We start from the raw sequence: 13,396 nt of genomic DNA, 5'->3' as shown, positions 1-13,396 counted from the left end.
AAACTTAGGCCACGTATTATTAGCTATCAGTGTAATTGATCTTTGTTCAGATGAAGAATTTAAAAGTTATTTCAGGTAAATGATTTTGTGTTATTCAGTGATTTAGTGTGTAAAGGGATAAGTAATTATTTATTTATTTATTTATTGTAGACTTTCGAGAAACACATTCTATTATTTACATGAAATAATTTTTTCGGTCGCCATATTTTGTTTCAAAAATTGCGCCATATTTCTGAACGCCCACTTCGACCCAGCTGTATAAATGGGGCGTTGTGGGCTTCGCGTGAGCGAAAATAGTGACGTCATTAGTGATGTTTTCGCCACGACCACAACGACCGCGGTCGCCAAGTGGAACGCCTGAAGGTATGTTTTGGACGTTGTGGTCGCTTAGTGGAACGCACCCTTAAAGAGATTGTAATGAGTAAGCTCTATCCAAGCAACATTAAATTTAATTGGTACTTACTGGTAGTTGAAAGCATAAAAGAAATTAATTTAGAATAATTAATTTTTAATTTTCTATAATTTTAGACAGGTACAGGGAACACTTGCACTTAACTGATTTAAATAAAGTAAATAACGTGTTTAATAAATTTTTGAATTACAAAATGTTGGTAAACAAAACTTAAATTAATTCATTTCTTTTCAAGTTATAAGAATTCTTTCTGATATAAGATTGGGTGGCCCTTATATTATTAAATTTAAAATCAATAATGTAATTTATATAATCAAACCGGAAGATCATTGTTTAATGTTTAATAAGAAAGTGCCGGAAACATTAACTGTTTATCAGCTGCCCAGTTTTAGAATCCCACTACATATAAACAAATATAATAATCCTAAAGAAGAACTTTGCAAACTAATTAATAATTTTGAAGAGAAAAATATGTACGCAATTTTTAATTATTTAAAAAAGTTTTAAAACTAAGATCTTACAGTTTACAAAATTTGAAATGCATACGTTTTAATTTAATTTTTATTTGTATTAGTTATACCAGAAATTAATTTTAAATAATTTTATTTTGTACACATCATAACAGAATGTACACACATATGTACACATCATAACAGAATGTACACACATATGTACACATCATAACAGAATGTACACACATATGTACACATCATAACAGAAATTTGTAGTAAGAACAAGAACTTGGTAACATATATGTATTCTATCTCTATACAAATAAAGTACACTATTACTAGAAAGCGATTTAGTTGGCTACTATCTTGGCACAGTGCGCAAACAACCTTGGAAAATTGAAAACTTTCGTTTAATTTGAAATTTATTCTTAGATAAATATATAGTATTTGAAATAGTAAAATATATATAAATAGTGATAAATTATTTAGCAACTAATTTTAGTAATTCTAGATAATTTCGAAATTAGTTGGTACAACAGTTCAGTTCACTGAAATGCATGTTTTGAATCAAGTTTAACTTACTCTCTCTTCTGGAACTGCCTACAATAAATTCTAAATAAAAATTGGAGACTTCTTGTACCTTAGTAATTGCTATATAAAATAACACAATGATCAATTACATAACATATTCATCAGGCAGCCTCACGCTCGCGTCGCTGGATGAAATAAGTTGTATTCTGCAATATTGAAAGAGTTTATATGAAATGGTTATGATAATAATTATGAAAATGAAAAAAGTAAAACTAACACTTTTTTATCAGTTCAAACATCCTTCTCTCTGTTGCCCTCATCACTGCAGGCACCGTCCTACAACAAGTTATTGCGTCCCGAAATTTTGGGTAAGCTTATCTCCTTGCAAGATGGAAGAGATGGCCTATTTTAGTGCATACTAGCACACTGTGCAATTCCAGGCAATGAGGATGGGTGCAGATCAGAATCCCATCGCCAACTTGGCAGTAACTTTTTCCAAGAAAATTATCAGGGCCGCTAATAAAAGAACGTGCAGGGAGGATGTGGCGGTCTTGAGCCTAGGGAAAACTTGGACAGGGCTTCTGGACTTTAAAACGCTTCCACCGCAGTGGATTACTCGAGAGTACTTGGTATCTGCTTTGCGACTTGGAAGCAGAACGTATTTTCTTTGACAGCACACCCTTGAATGTAAGGTAAAAGTTTATTGGGTTGCAAGACACAAAATGGCCTGCGTTAGATTTTATAAAATAATAGTAATGACCCTTTTATCTTCAGAATTATTTTAAGGTTTTTTCCTATCTGAAACAACTGGTCTGACCTTATTTAAAAATTCATAACTAAGGCGATTTGAAGGTTGATAACAATTGGTAGACTCATAATAGAAAATTTGTACATTACAAATAATGATAAATAAAAGTTATTATTTGACAATTATTGAAACGTGATGGAAACTTCATTAAAAATAGTTGTAAAAAGTGAATATGAGAAGAAGAGGATTCTGAAATTATAAATAGTTATTTCATTTATAAAACAGATATTGCTATCGAAACATTGCGAAAGGTGGTCTGTAGGGCGACAAGCGAGTATCTGGTTGTCTACAGACATATTCACAGTGTGCATTCCACAAACCACTTCTTCATATTCAGGGGGCCTTAAAACGTTTGTATTTCTAGTGAAAAGTAAAAATCGAAAATTTGGTCATGGGTATTAATTCCTCTTGTTGGTAGGAGGTGAAAGAGAAGGTTATAGCGCTTGATTTTTGAAGAGTTTGTGATTAAATGATTTCTAAAAGAAAAATTCGTAGAAGGCTTTGACTTGGAAATTTTCTCTGAAAATACAAGGAGAAATGTTTCGGCGAACTTAATGATTTTCTTTTCGAGTAATAATTAATAATGATGCATTAAGTTTTAGAAATGAAAAATCCTTAAAACCAAAAAGCCTAAGTACGGCATGGACATTTATTCGCCTACTGGAGGATGCAACTGGTGTAGAGGTAATTTGAAAGTGATTACATAAAAACAAAAAAAAATGGAAAGAGAAAAGCTTCAGTAGCAAGACAAATGACGTGTGAAAGACTCTCGTGCCGGCAACCCCACTCCAACTGATCGATGCTCTGCAAATTCCAGAGTAATTATTTCTCATGTACTCAAGGTTTATTCGAAAAGCTTCATTTTAAGAGAATTGAAGGAAAGGGTTGGATGGAAGCGTTGCTTTAGAGTGCCATGGTATAGTATCAACGTGTTGGTAGAATCAGAATGAACTGCTAAGATTCCGAGTTTTGCAGAAAATCGCCCAATATGTGGAAAGACCTGTTGCTTTTATTTGAAATTTTCCTCATAAAAATGTTTTTTTTGAGGGGTTCGGGGACGTGACATTAAGGGCTTTGAAGGCAGAGGACATAGCGAAGCCAACTAACATTTACTAAAAAGTAAACTTTGTTTAAGAAAGTTGTGTGAGTATTTAATCTGGTTTTTCTTTAATTTCAGAATTCTGTATTTTTTCGCGATTTGCTAAAAAAAAGGCTCCAATTTTACGCTTACTAAATACTGGTAGGCCTTATAGTATATTTTAAAGAAGTAAGCTCATTTTGCATTTCTTTTTTAAGGGCGAATCTTTGTAATATGTAAGCCAACTAAACATTTGAGTAAATGTATCACGTTTTTAGAAATAAAATGAATGATATAACTCAAACCTTTCTGATTTCAGACGGAGTTAATAGCCACGGGAGGTGGCGACTAGGAGAACAGTCTCCCCGACAACTAAGGTTCAGGATAATATCCAAATCGTATGTATTCTTCTATGTAAGTCTGTCTTTCTCTTAATGATTTAGAATGTAGTTATTGCATGAGTATTTGGAGTTGTCCAGTAGCAGGAAAATGTAGCAAATGGGTACAAGGCGTCACGAGTGAAGGATTGCTTTAAGTGTTGAATGGTGAGATTATCAGCATCCTTGTACATGGATAGCATCCGATTTGGCGGAAAGCTTGTAGGTAGTTATGGCCACTCAGTGGGCGGAATGTGGCCACCATTCCTCACCTTGACAATTGTTGGAACTAGAATCATCGAATAACTTCGCTCACTTTTACCCCTCAATCAAAGTTCTAGGTTAGATTAGTTTCTTTAGCGGTTGGTCAGAAAATCTAAACTACCTCGACTCTGGGGGCCTATTGTGGCTCTCATTGTGAGAGCAACTCTGCAGCGCTGTCGGTTTGAATAGAATCAGAAGCCAGTTTTAGAGTGGCTTCTATTCAAAGCATGAAGACCTGAGTTTTACAGCTATGAAGAACCAACTCTGAAGCCCTTCGCATTGACACATTACATGCATTAGTTTTGCTCCTCTTCCTGGCTACGCAACCCGCTGTCTTGCCCTTGTATTGCGTGCATTTCCTTAGTCTATAGTAACCCGAAAATAACCTACGTTCATCAGCTCAGCTCAGTTAGAATAACACCGTGGTAAAATTAGAGGAGTAGCTAATTAAGCATTTTTTTTGTCGGTCACTAGCCTGAGATTTTCTGTACATCCCCTTTTTGTTGGCTGAACTAACAATTCTTTAAAAAGTATTAGAACGTTAGAAGACTCTCCAGGATAAAGAGAAGGTCGATTTTTGTATACTGCCTGGATAACAGGCTGTTAGTCCACAAGGCTTACAGTCTCCGAGGCCTAACATCTGACTACGCCATACACCCGCCAGCCAAAATGATTAATACTTCTCCTTTCAAAGTTTTAGTAAAGTGGTTACCACCCACACTAAACATACGACTATTTTTTTTTTTTTAATGGTATCAGTGCTTACACTATTAACCAAACATACGACTAAAAAACCAAATGAGCATAATTTCGTGCTTTTCACTTATTCAGTGATTGCTACAAATAACACTCCTGAGGATGGCTCTGTGGTACAAAGGCTACTCAGATCTGATTAATTTTAGAGTGACTGATTTGTGCATGCAAATAATTCGGTCTAATTACCCTACAACATCATTGAGTGAAGGGTCCAATTATCCAGGCTCTCTAGGGAAGTGAAACCGGCAGTTAGGCATAACCACTCCCTGGGGCCAAGACACCTCACTCCTCCAATGCCCTTCTACGAGTATAGTTGGTTTGCAGCCTTGAGATTTTCTTGCACCTGGCTCCAATAATTTTCTTTATGTTTCGTAAATGCCACTTTTCTCGTGATAAACTCATTTTAGCTAGATATGGGAGAAAAGACATTACATTTACCGGAAATATTGTGATTGTGTCAAATTTGTCATTGACTTTTCACTGGAAATACCGCGGGACAATCAGGATTTCCAGGAAAGAAAAATAAGGGTGTTGGTGGAAAACAGGTGTTATTTTGGGTTAAACAGGGAGTAAAGCTGGTCTCCAAGAGAACAAGAACAGGTTAGACTTGCACTCATCTAAGGTTTAGAATCTTAAGCAAAGTAGACGAAAAAATGGTAGGATCTAGAGGCGTAGGACTAACCAGATGTTGGTGCACCTCTTCCACCCACCTGATGGTGCCAAATTATGAAATACTTGGAAGATTAAGATGTGCGGGTCATGTAGTGAGAAAGTCAGAGACAGAGGTCTCCAAAATGCTAGTAGAGGAGAAATTCATCTTACCAAAAGTTTTGTGCAGACCTGAATGGCGACTGACTGTTGATGCACTGGATAAAGGGTGGAAGGTTGTATCATAAAAAGAAGAGGCCAAGGCTACCAACTGTAACAACAATCAAACACCGCAAGTACATATGTTTAGTCCACTTGGACTAGAATAAAATGTATTTAACGCCTGTTCCATTGTGTGTGAAAAGAATTTATCAAAAACAATAAAATGGCAGAAAGAAGAAGCTTGCTGACCGTTTTGGTCATATTTGATACGAGTACTTAGGTTTGGACAGAAATCAGTCAACTGCTTGTGCGATATTACTGAAGCGATTTTTCAGTTTTTTGTGAATATATCGCACAATGATTTACCCATTATTTGAAGAGTTTTTCCGGAATACAGTAATTTTAAAATAGTTTCTGCTTTAGACTCTGAAGAATCTATGGCGTCAAAAAACCGTGATTTCATGTATTAAATGCCAAGTTTTGGGTGTTTGTCCTCAGCGATGTGCGATTTTTTATTCATAAGTATAATAGTGTAAGTGATAATTTTTTTTTGTTTTGTTTTTAGTGGATGAGAAAAATGCATTATGCACCTTTGATTGCACTATCCCCCCAGGTGTATGGGAAAGTGACCCACTTAAAAACCTCTTTCTTTACAGACATGAAAACCCACACTGGGACCACTAGCCGCACTACAGTAGGGTGATTTCTCTTATTCTTATTCCTTTTCAAGCTCTTAATAATCTACTTAGCTCTTTAAATTAACAGGAGTGCAAATCTAACTCTTGCTTTTTACTTCGAAGGACCATCTCGAGATGGTCACCTTCTCCCAGCGATCACTCCTGGAAAGCATCCTCTCGGATATGGTGTCGATGCACTCGGGCGTCATTATGCAGATCTCTCACGCTCAAGCCCCAGTTTCTCAGACAGGGTTCTGAGGACTCTTCTTTCGCACAAGTAATTGAGGTTTTGCCCGCGTCACCATACGCACTAGGAACGCTTTACAAATTTCGTGGCCACTGTTTTTGCCGCAATCACGTGAGAGTTTTCGTTAACTCATAACATCTTCCTTCTTAGAGCCACCAAGTCAGTAGGAACTAGATAAAAAAAAAGGTTAATAAAAATATTGGGAAAAGATTAGCTATGTGGTTAGCGTATTGGATTCCCACGCGAAGAACCCGTGTTCGAATCCAGCTGCTGACTCTTAGATTTTCTCTTCCTAGGACCTTCTTAGAGCTCACTGTCCGGTGATGGACAGTATTGATTGTAGAGAAAGAACTCTTAAATATGCAACTCTCCAGTTGCAGTTTTAGTGCAAGAATTTTAGTCCCCTTACATTACTCCTTTGGGAGCCTAACCCACTCTATCTCAAATATACCGTACAATAAATTTCCTGGAAAAAATTTTCAAAAAGAAAATTATATACATATTTACTTATTTCCGTATAATAAACCAAATTATTAAAGCCGTTTATTAAAAGAAAATCGCATAAACCTGAAAATTCTATTCAGAAATAACATTCGGATTGATCTATCTGTCTAAAACCGTTTTACCGCGTATTCTACTAAATGTAAACTGTGCGATTTTCGGTTTTTGTGTTATACTAACTATAAATGGACAAGCAGGCACAAAATTTTTGTAGAAACCATTTTTTCGTATTCAGAGAACTTCAAAACACACTTCGGGTAAAAAAAATCACAATCGATAATTCACGCGATTGTAAAAAAGGCTTTTACAGGGGATTGGGTCGTCCAGAGCACTTCATTAAGAATCAGTTTTCATGAAAACAATTTCAAGCAAAAACGATGGGTGTTTGTCTGGTTAGTGGTGAACATTTTTGGTCAAGCGATTTTCACTTCTTCTTTTTCAAAGAAGAAGGGCCCTTAATAGAATACCCGGAAAAAATGTTAGAATAAAAGTGATCGATCTATTTGCATGTAAAGTTACGATAAAAAAAAGTGCATTTTCGGGAAAAAAATTAAAATAAATTTTTCTCTAATTGGTAAATGTGTCAAAAATTTTATACGGGGAGTAGTTGTACCTTAACAAAATATCAAATTTGAGCGACTGTACGTTGTTGGGATATGGATACATGCACACATTTGTTAGAACCAATTTTCCAGTTTACTGTACCTGAAAATGCTTATTTTCAGAAAAAACTTTCAAACGAAAATTTGCATTATTGATGTAAGAAAAATTCGTGGAGTGCTCACGCCATTAGTATTTATTTGTTTATTTTATTTTTTTATTATTGTTTACATGTTTTGTTCATCATCATATGCCTATCACATTTCTGTGGACAGTTGGAAAATTGGAAATTTTATAGCGTCAGAACCCTTCAAAAATAGACTTCACGTGACGGTGTCTTGACAGGTACAAGCTGCTCTGACGGAAGTTCCGATAGTCGACACTTGATATTACGAGTATTTTGAATATTCTAGTTTATTTTTCCTTGAATTCTGATTTGTAGTTTATAGTTATTAGTTTCATGTTAATTAGACAGGCGATTGGTTCTTCCTTTAGTTCCGTTAGTTAATTTTTATTTACTTCTTTCTCCTTCGCTCACACTTGCGGTAAAAGATCATAATAATTTTCAAAAACGAAAAAAGACTTCCAATTTGTTAATATTTTTTTAAACTTTCGTAAGAGTTTAATATTGAAGTCGTGTAGGTTTTCAATTTAGAGTGATCACAGAAAATACACGATTTTGGTCTCCTAACTAAGAAAAAGTTCGTGTGTGGCCAGTATAACTAAAAAAAAGAAAAATCTTCGTAAGTCCAAATTTTATTTAGGCACCTAATGGAGACGTCGGAAATGGCATTTTACTGAATAATGATAAATTGTTTATAATTTTCTTAAAAATAGCTCCAAAAATTAGTACTAACTGCTCATTTAAGGAAATATTTATTTGGAAACTTGATTTTATGGGGCTTTTTCTGAAGAGTCATTTCTTTGGCCATCGATGACAGTTACTTGTAGAGTGTTACTGCGAATTAAATAACTTGCTAAAATTCCAATCAACAAAAAAGATTAAAGGTTTTATTTCCATTTTATGAAATTTTCTCGAAAATGTACTCACTAAAAACCCCAAAATTGTCTATTGATTTATTTGAAATGCATTTATTTTAGCTGGAGTTTCTAAGAGGTGAACTTTAGATTCAAAGTGCCAGTTCATTCATTGTAATTTTCAGATTTACTACACTGTAATCAATCTTAATCAAAATTATATATGTGACAAAAAATCAATTCACATTTGTGGTAAAACATTTAAATGGAATTGATGATGGAATTGCTGGGTGGCCATTGCGATCTAGATGATCAATCGTGGCTTCCTAAAATATAGTGTTCATACATAAAATGTTGGCATCTGTGAAGTGTTAAATTTTATTGTTTGAGTTCGGCTTTGTCTGTGGGTTAGCTAAACCCAAATAATTGCACATATTAGCTATCTCTGCAGGCCATATTAGAATAGTGTGATTGTTTGAATGCCAGTGTAATATTGTTCGTGCAATGTTATTGTTAGGCTGGGATACCCGCAGGTATATCTCAGATCCCTGAAGAAGTGGCTAGTCGACTCCCCATTCAGGTAGATGTAAATCATTCAACAGAAAGTGCTAATTTACATAGCTATAATAATTTCTGTGTACTTATTGTCTGTGAAAAATGTGTAGTACGTAAATGGCAGATTCTTTTCTATGGATTTTAGTGAATTCAGTACATTGCTGGAATTTGTGTGTAATGGAAATCGCTTAATCTGATATCGGAAATATAAGGTGAGCGAATTTTACTTTCTCTGGCTCCTCGCTCGAAAAAAGGATTGGGAATCGTGTAGATTTTTATTTTGAGTTTTCTTTACTGGAATTATCCATTTTGAAGTTCCCAGATGTACGAAACATTGGCTTCACAAATAGCTCTCTAGCACCGCGACAATTAGGTTTTGGTGAAAATAGGACAAATTGAAGTACTACTAAGTACAGTAAAGTAATTGCCTGTTTTTTCAGGCGGGCTTTATGTCCAACTACCAATTAGATGTCGTGGACGGAGGCGACTAGCAGACTCACTTTACTGTAAATTTCTTTTATTATCCTTTAAATAAAATCCAAGGCCTAGACTAGTACCGCAATACATAACATATTTGCTTTACAGGTCTCGCCTCTGACCGCTCAGCTACCATGGCGCCCAGAAGTACTACTATTCTGAATCTATTTTTCGGTTTATGAGTTGTTTCTCCAAAAAAGCTTCTACGCTTTTCTTCAAACTACTTGTGCTAATTGTATTTATCTAGAGCTATAGTTATAACATAAGTTATATAACTTTTGTCCTGAAAATTCTATTAAGAGCACTTTTGGGAGAGGGTTGAAGGTTGGCTTCTCTTTTAATGCGCATATATCTTTATTGTATTGTCTTACCATCTGCAAAATATTAATAAGAACCAAATTTGTACAAAATCAGTTGACCTGAAGTGCCAATTTACTGAATAGATTTTGAGATTTTGTTGAAAACGGTTTCAATGTTCAAACCGAATTCAAACGTTCTGACCTGGAGAATGTTATTGTGTATTCTCACTAATTTTTTGCCCAAATTTTAAGCTTCAATTATATAATTTCATTTCGTAAAGTGCAGTAAGAGAACGTGTGAGTGTTCTCACGACATTTTTTTACATGAACAATTTTAAAAGTTTGATTTATCAAGTTTTTTTTTTTTTTAAATATATATCAGTCCAATCGTGATTTATCTTCTTATTAGCAAGATTTATGTCACCCAGATATGGAATATGGAGGCATTAAACATTTCGGAGTTTTATTACTGCATTTTGTGAAACCATGTTTACAACTAAACAGAAAGAAAGTTCCATGTTCTAAATTGAATCGTTGTATTTTTTTAAAAAAAAATCCAAATTAGAACGTGAGGTATTGTTAATACGTCTTCACTATTTAAATATGCCAATAATTACTGGTTCCGAGCATTTCAGTTTATGTTAATTGTGTAAAACCACGACGCGAGATTTATTATCTGTTTCCATTGTATCCTCAGCATGGCCAATGTATATACAATAGCAAGGTAAATCTTTAAAATTTAACTTACTGTTTTATATAATAAGCTTTCAGTGTGTTGTGTTTGTTGAGACAAAGAATATCTCAAAAACAAAACAGAAAGAAGCTTAACATTCTTGTGATTAGGTAACACAAAAAAAAAAGCATCTCCTATTAAGAATTCGACTGAACTCCATCAGATACTGGAGCTATATTGAAAATCTTTGACTTTGTTTTTTCTCTGCATCCTTAACTGCAATTGTAAGGTGATATGTAGGCCTATAAGGACCGGGTATTTTCTTGTAAAAAATGCATTTTTTTCTCCATAGTCACCTTTTAGTTAGATGCACTTTTTCCTAAGTTTTTTCTATAATTAGATTCCAACAGCAAAATGCGTGTGCACAGTAATTATTCACGGATGCTATCCTCTTCACTTGACTTGATACGTTTTTCAGCCATACTTTTTTTAGGTCTGAGAATAGTTGAAATTTAGAAGCTGTTTAGGGTGGATGTTCCAAAGATACTTCCTTGGGCAGGTGCATTGTTGTCCTGATAAAATATGATGATTCTTTTACCAGTAATCACCTACTGTTCTAGCAGATAAATCGAATTCGCCTTTTTTGTTGCTGGACCGTAGGCTTCAAGTGAATTAAATAAATTTACTTACTTACCTGGCCCTCCCAGAGTGAATTTTCACTTTCCAAACGATCCTATTTCGTACATACTCGGTCTGGAGCCCTGGTTATTCACTTAGTCACCTCCTGGCTTTTCAAAAATTCTTCTAGACCATCTATTTATCTTTTTCTCGGGTCTGCTCTTCTTTTTTTTTGCCGGAGAAGTACTCACTCGTCATTTTTTGGAGGGCGATTTTCTACATGACCATGCTAGCCAATCGTTCTGGATTTGATGTAGGGAATTTCATGATTTATCTACTCATTTAATTCCTTTGTGCACCAGACGCCTGTCATGTACACTTAAGGGAGCATACTTCTTTTTTAAAAATTCTCAGTGCTTGCAAGTCTGCAGCTATAAGCGCCCAGGTCTCCGCCCTAGAAGAAATAATTGGTTTATCTCTTTGAAAAGCTTGATTTTCTGTGAAAACTGTCGCAAGAACCTCTAATATAATGTCAAGTTGGAAACCCGTTTACCTACTAAATCATTCTACTTAGTGCAGACGACCAAGTTGTATTCTTCTCCCAGTGCGCACTGAGTACGAAGTGGGAAATCCAATTCTGTTGCTGAGTAGGTGGCATTGCAAGTAATCATGGCCAATTATTATCTTGAAATTGAGCCGTCATACCAGGCAAGTTCGCGGGAATTTGTTTTTTTTTTTTTTTTTTTTTTTTTTTTTGGAGTACAAATCACGATATCTTGCCTTTATCTTTATTCCTTGGTCTTTTTTAAGATCTTTTTTTGCATTTTAATTATTTTTCCCCTCAGATTTTTTAGCAGTTATGAAGGGCAAGGGAGGTACTTTAACTAAAAGAATTTATTATGCATTTCTTAACATCCAAACAAACAATCATACATCTCTAACATGCTCACATAACGATCATCATATAAGATACCACGCAAATGGGGCATATGTATCTCGCGTGTAGACTAGTTCTCTGTTCCGTCTTCTTTCCTAAGAATCTCTTATAATTAGAAAGCAATGAAGAACTACGTCCCGTTGCATCTCTGCCACCAGGCTTTTTCTTATTCTCAGTTTACTCGTTCCTTCTCCCAAAGTGAGGCACCAGCCCCATGCGACTATTATTCGAATTTACTCTTGCAATGCGAGGTAAACAAAGGAAGCCATCGGGTTATACGAGGGTCGTTTGAAAAGTCCGTGCAAAAATAAAAACTACTTAATTTTTTGGGGTAAACCTTTTTTATTTTTCAACATAGTCTCCTTTTAGGCGTGTACACTTCGTCCAACGCTTCTCTAGTTTGTTGATCCCTTCCGAATAATAGGATTTGTCCAAGTCTGAAAAATAGCCATTCGTTTCTGCAATCACCTCCTCGTTAGAATAAAATCTTTTTCCCGCCAGCCATTTCTTCATATTGGGGAACAAATAGTAGACCGAGGGAGCCAAGTCTGGAGAATAGGGGCGATGTGAAACGAGTTAGAACCCTATTTCCATTAATTTTGCGACCACAACTGCTGAGGTGTGAGCTGGTGCGTTGTCGTGATGGAAAACAACTTTTTTGTGGGCCAATCGTGGGCGTTTTTCTTGCAGCTCGGTTTTCAAACGGTCCAATAACGATGAATAATATGCACCTGTAATAGTTTTACCCTTTTCCAGATAGTCGATGAGGATTATTCCTTGCGAATCCCAAAAGACAGTCCATAATCTTTCCGGCCGAAGGAACGGTCTTCGCCTTTTTTGGCGCAGAGTCCCCCTTGGTAACCCATTGTTTAGATTGTTCTTTGGTCTCAGGAGTGTAGTGATGTATCCATGTTTCATCCACAGTGACGAAACGACGCTTAAAGTCCTGCGGATTCTTCTGGAACAGCTGCAAACCGTCCTTGCAACACTTCACACGATTTCGTTTTTGGTCAAGCGTGAGCAATCGCGGCACCCATCTTGCGGATAGCTTTGTCATGTCCAAATGTTGATGCAAAATATTATGTACCCGTTCATTCGAGATGCCCACAGCACTAGCAATCTCACGCAACTTCACTCTTCTGTCATCCATCACCATATCATGGATTTTATCAATGATTTCTGGAGTAGTAACCTCAACAGGGCGTCCAGAACGTTCAGCGTCACTTGTGCCCATATGGCCACTCCGAAAATTTTGAAACCACTTATAAACTGTTCTAATCGAAGGTGCAGAGTCACCATAATGTTTATCAAGCTTCTCTTTAGTCTCCTGAGGCGTTTTGCCTTTC

At 35.8% G+C, this 13,396-nt stretch overlaps 1 protein-coding gene across 3 annotated transcripts in view; it reads left to right on the top strand.

Moving 5' to 3' along the window:
* Positions 1-13,396, top strand: part of LOC141459104 (solute carrier family 41 member 2-like) — a 31,310-nt gene that overhangs the window by 8,873 nt on the left and 9,041 nt on the right. For 2 of the 3 annotated variants that reach the window (XR_012461379.1, XM_074137707.1), the window contains exon 2: positions 3,601-3,679. Coding sequence is in view for 2 of the 3 variants with exons in the window: in XM_074137707.1 (XP_073993808.1) it covers positions 3,601-3,679 (79 nt within the window). In the remaining variant the exon portion in view is untranslated. Of the gene's footprint in view, positions 1-3,600; positions 3,696-13,396 lie in introns of all 3 variants that reach the window. The other variant, XM_074137708.1, reaches the window with a different exon arrangement.

The sequence above is a fragment of the Rhodnius prolixus genome, unplaced genomic scaffold (genome assembly GCF_049639745.1).
Source record: "Rhodnius prolixus isolate KJV_2025 unplaced genomic scaffold, Rpr scaffold_11, whole genome shotgun sequence".
Lineage (NCBI taxonomy): Eukaryota > Metazoa > Arthropoda > Insecta > Hemiptera > Reduviidae > Rhodnius > Rhodnius prolixus.
The sequence above is the reverse complement of the archived record's forward strand: the minus strand, read 5'-3'. Positions and strand labels throughout refer to the sequence as shown.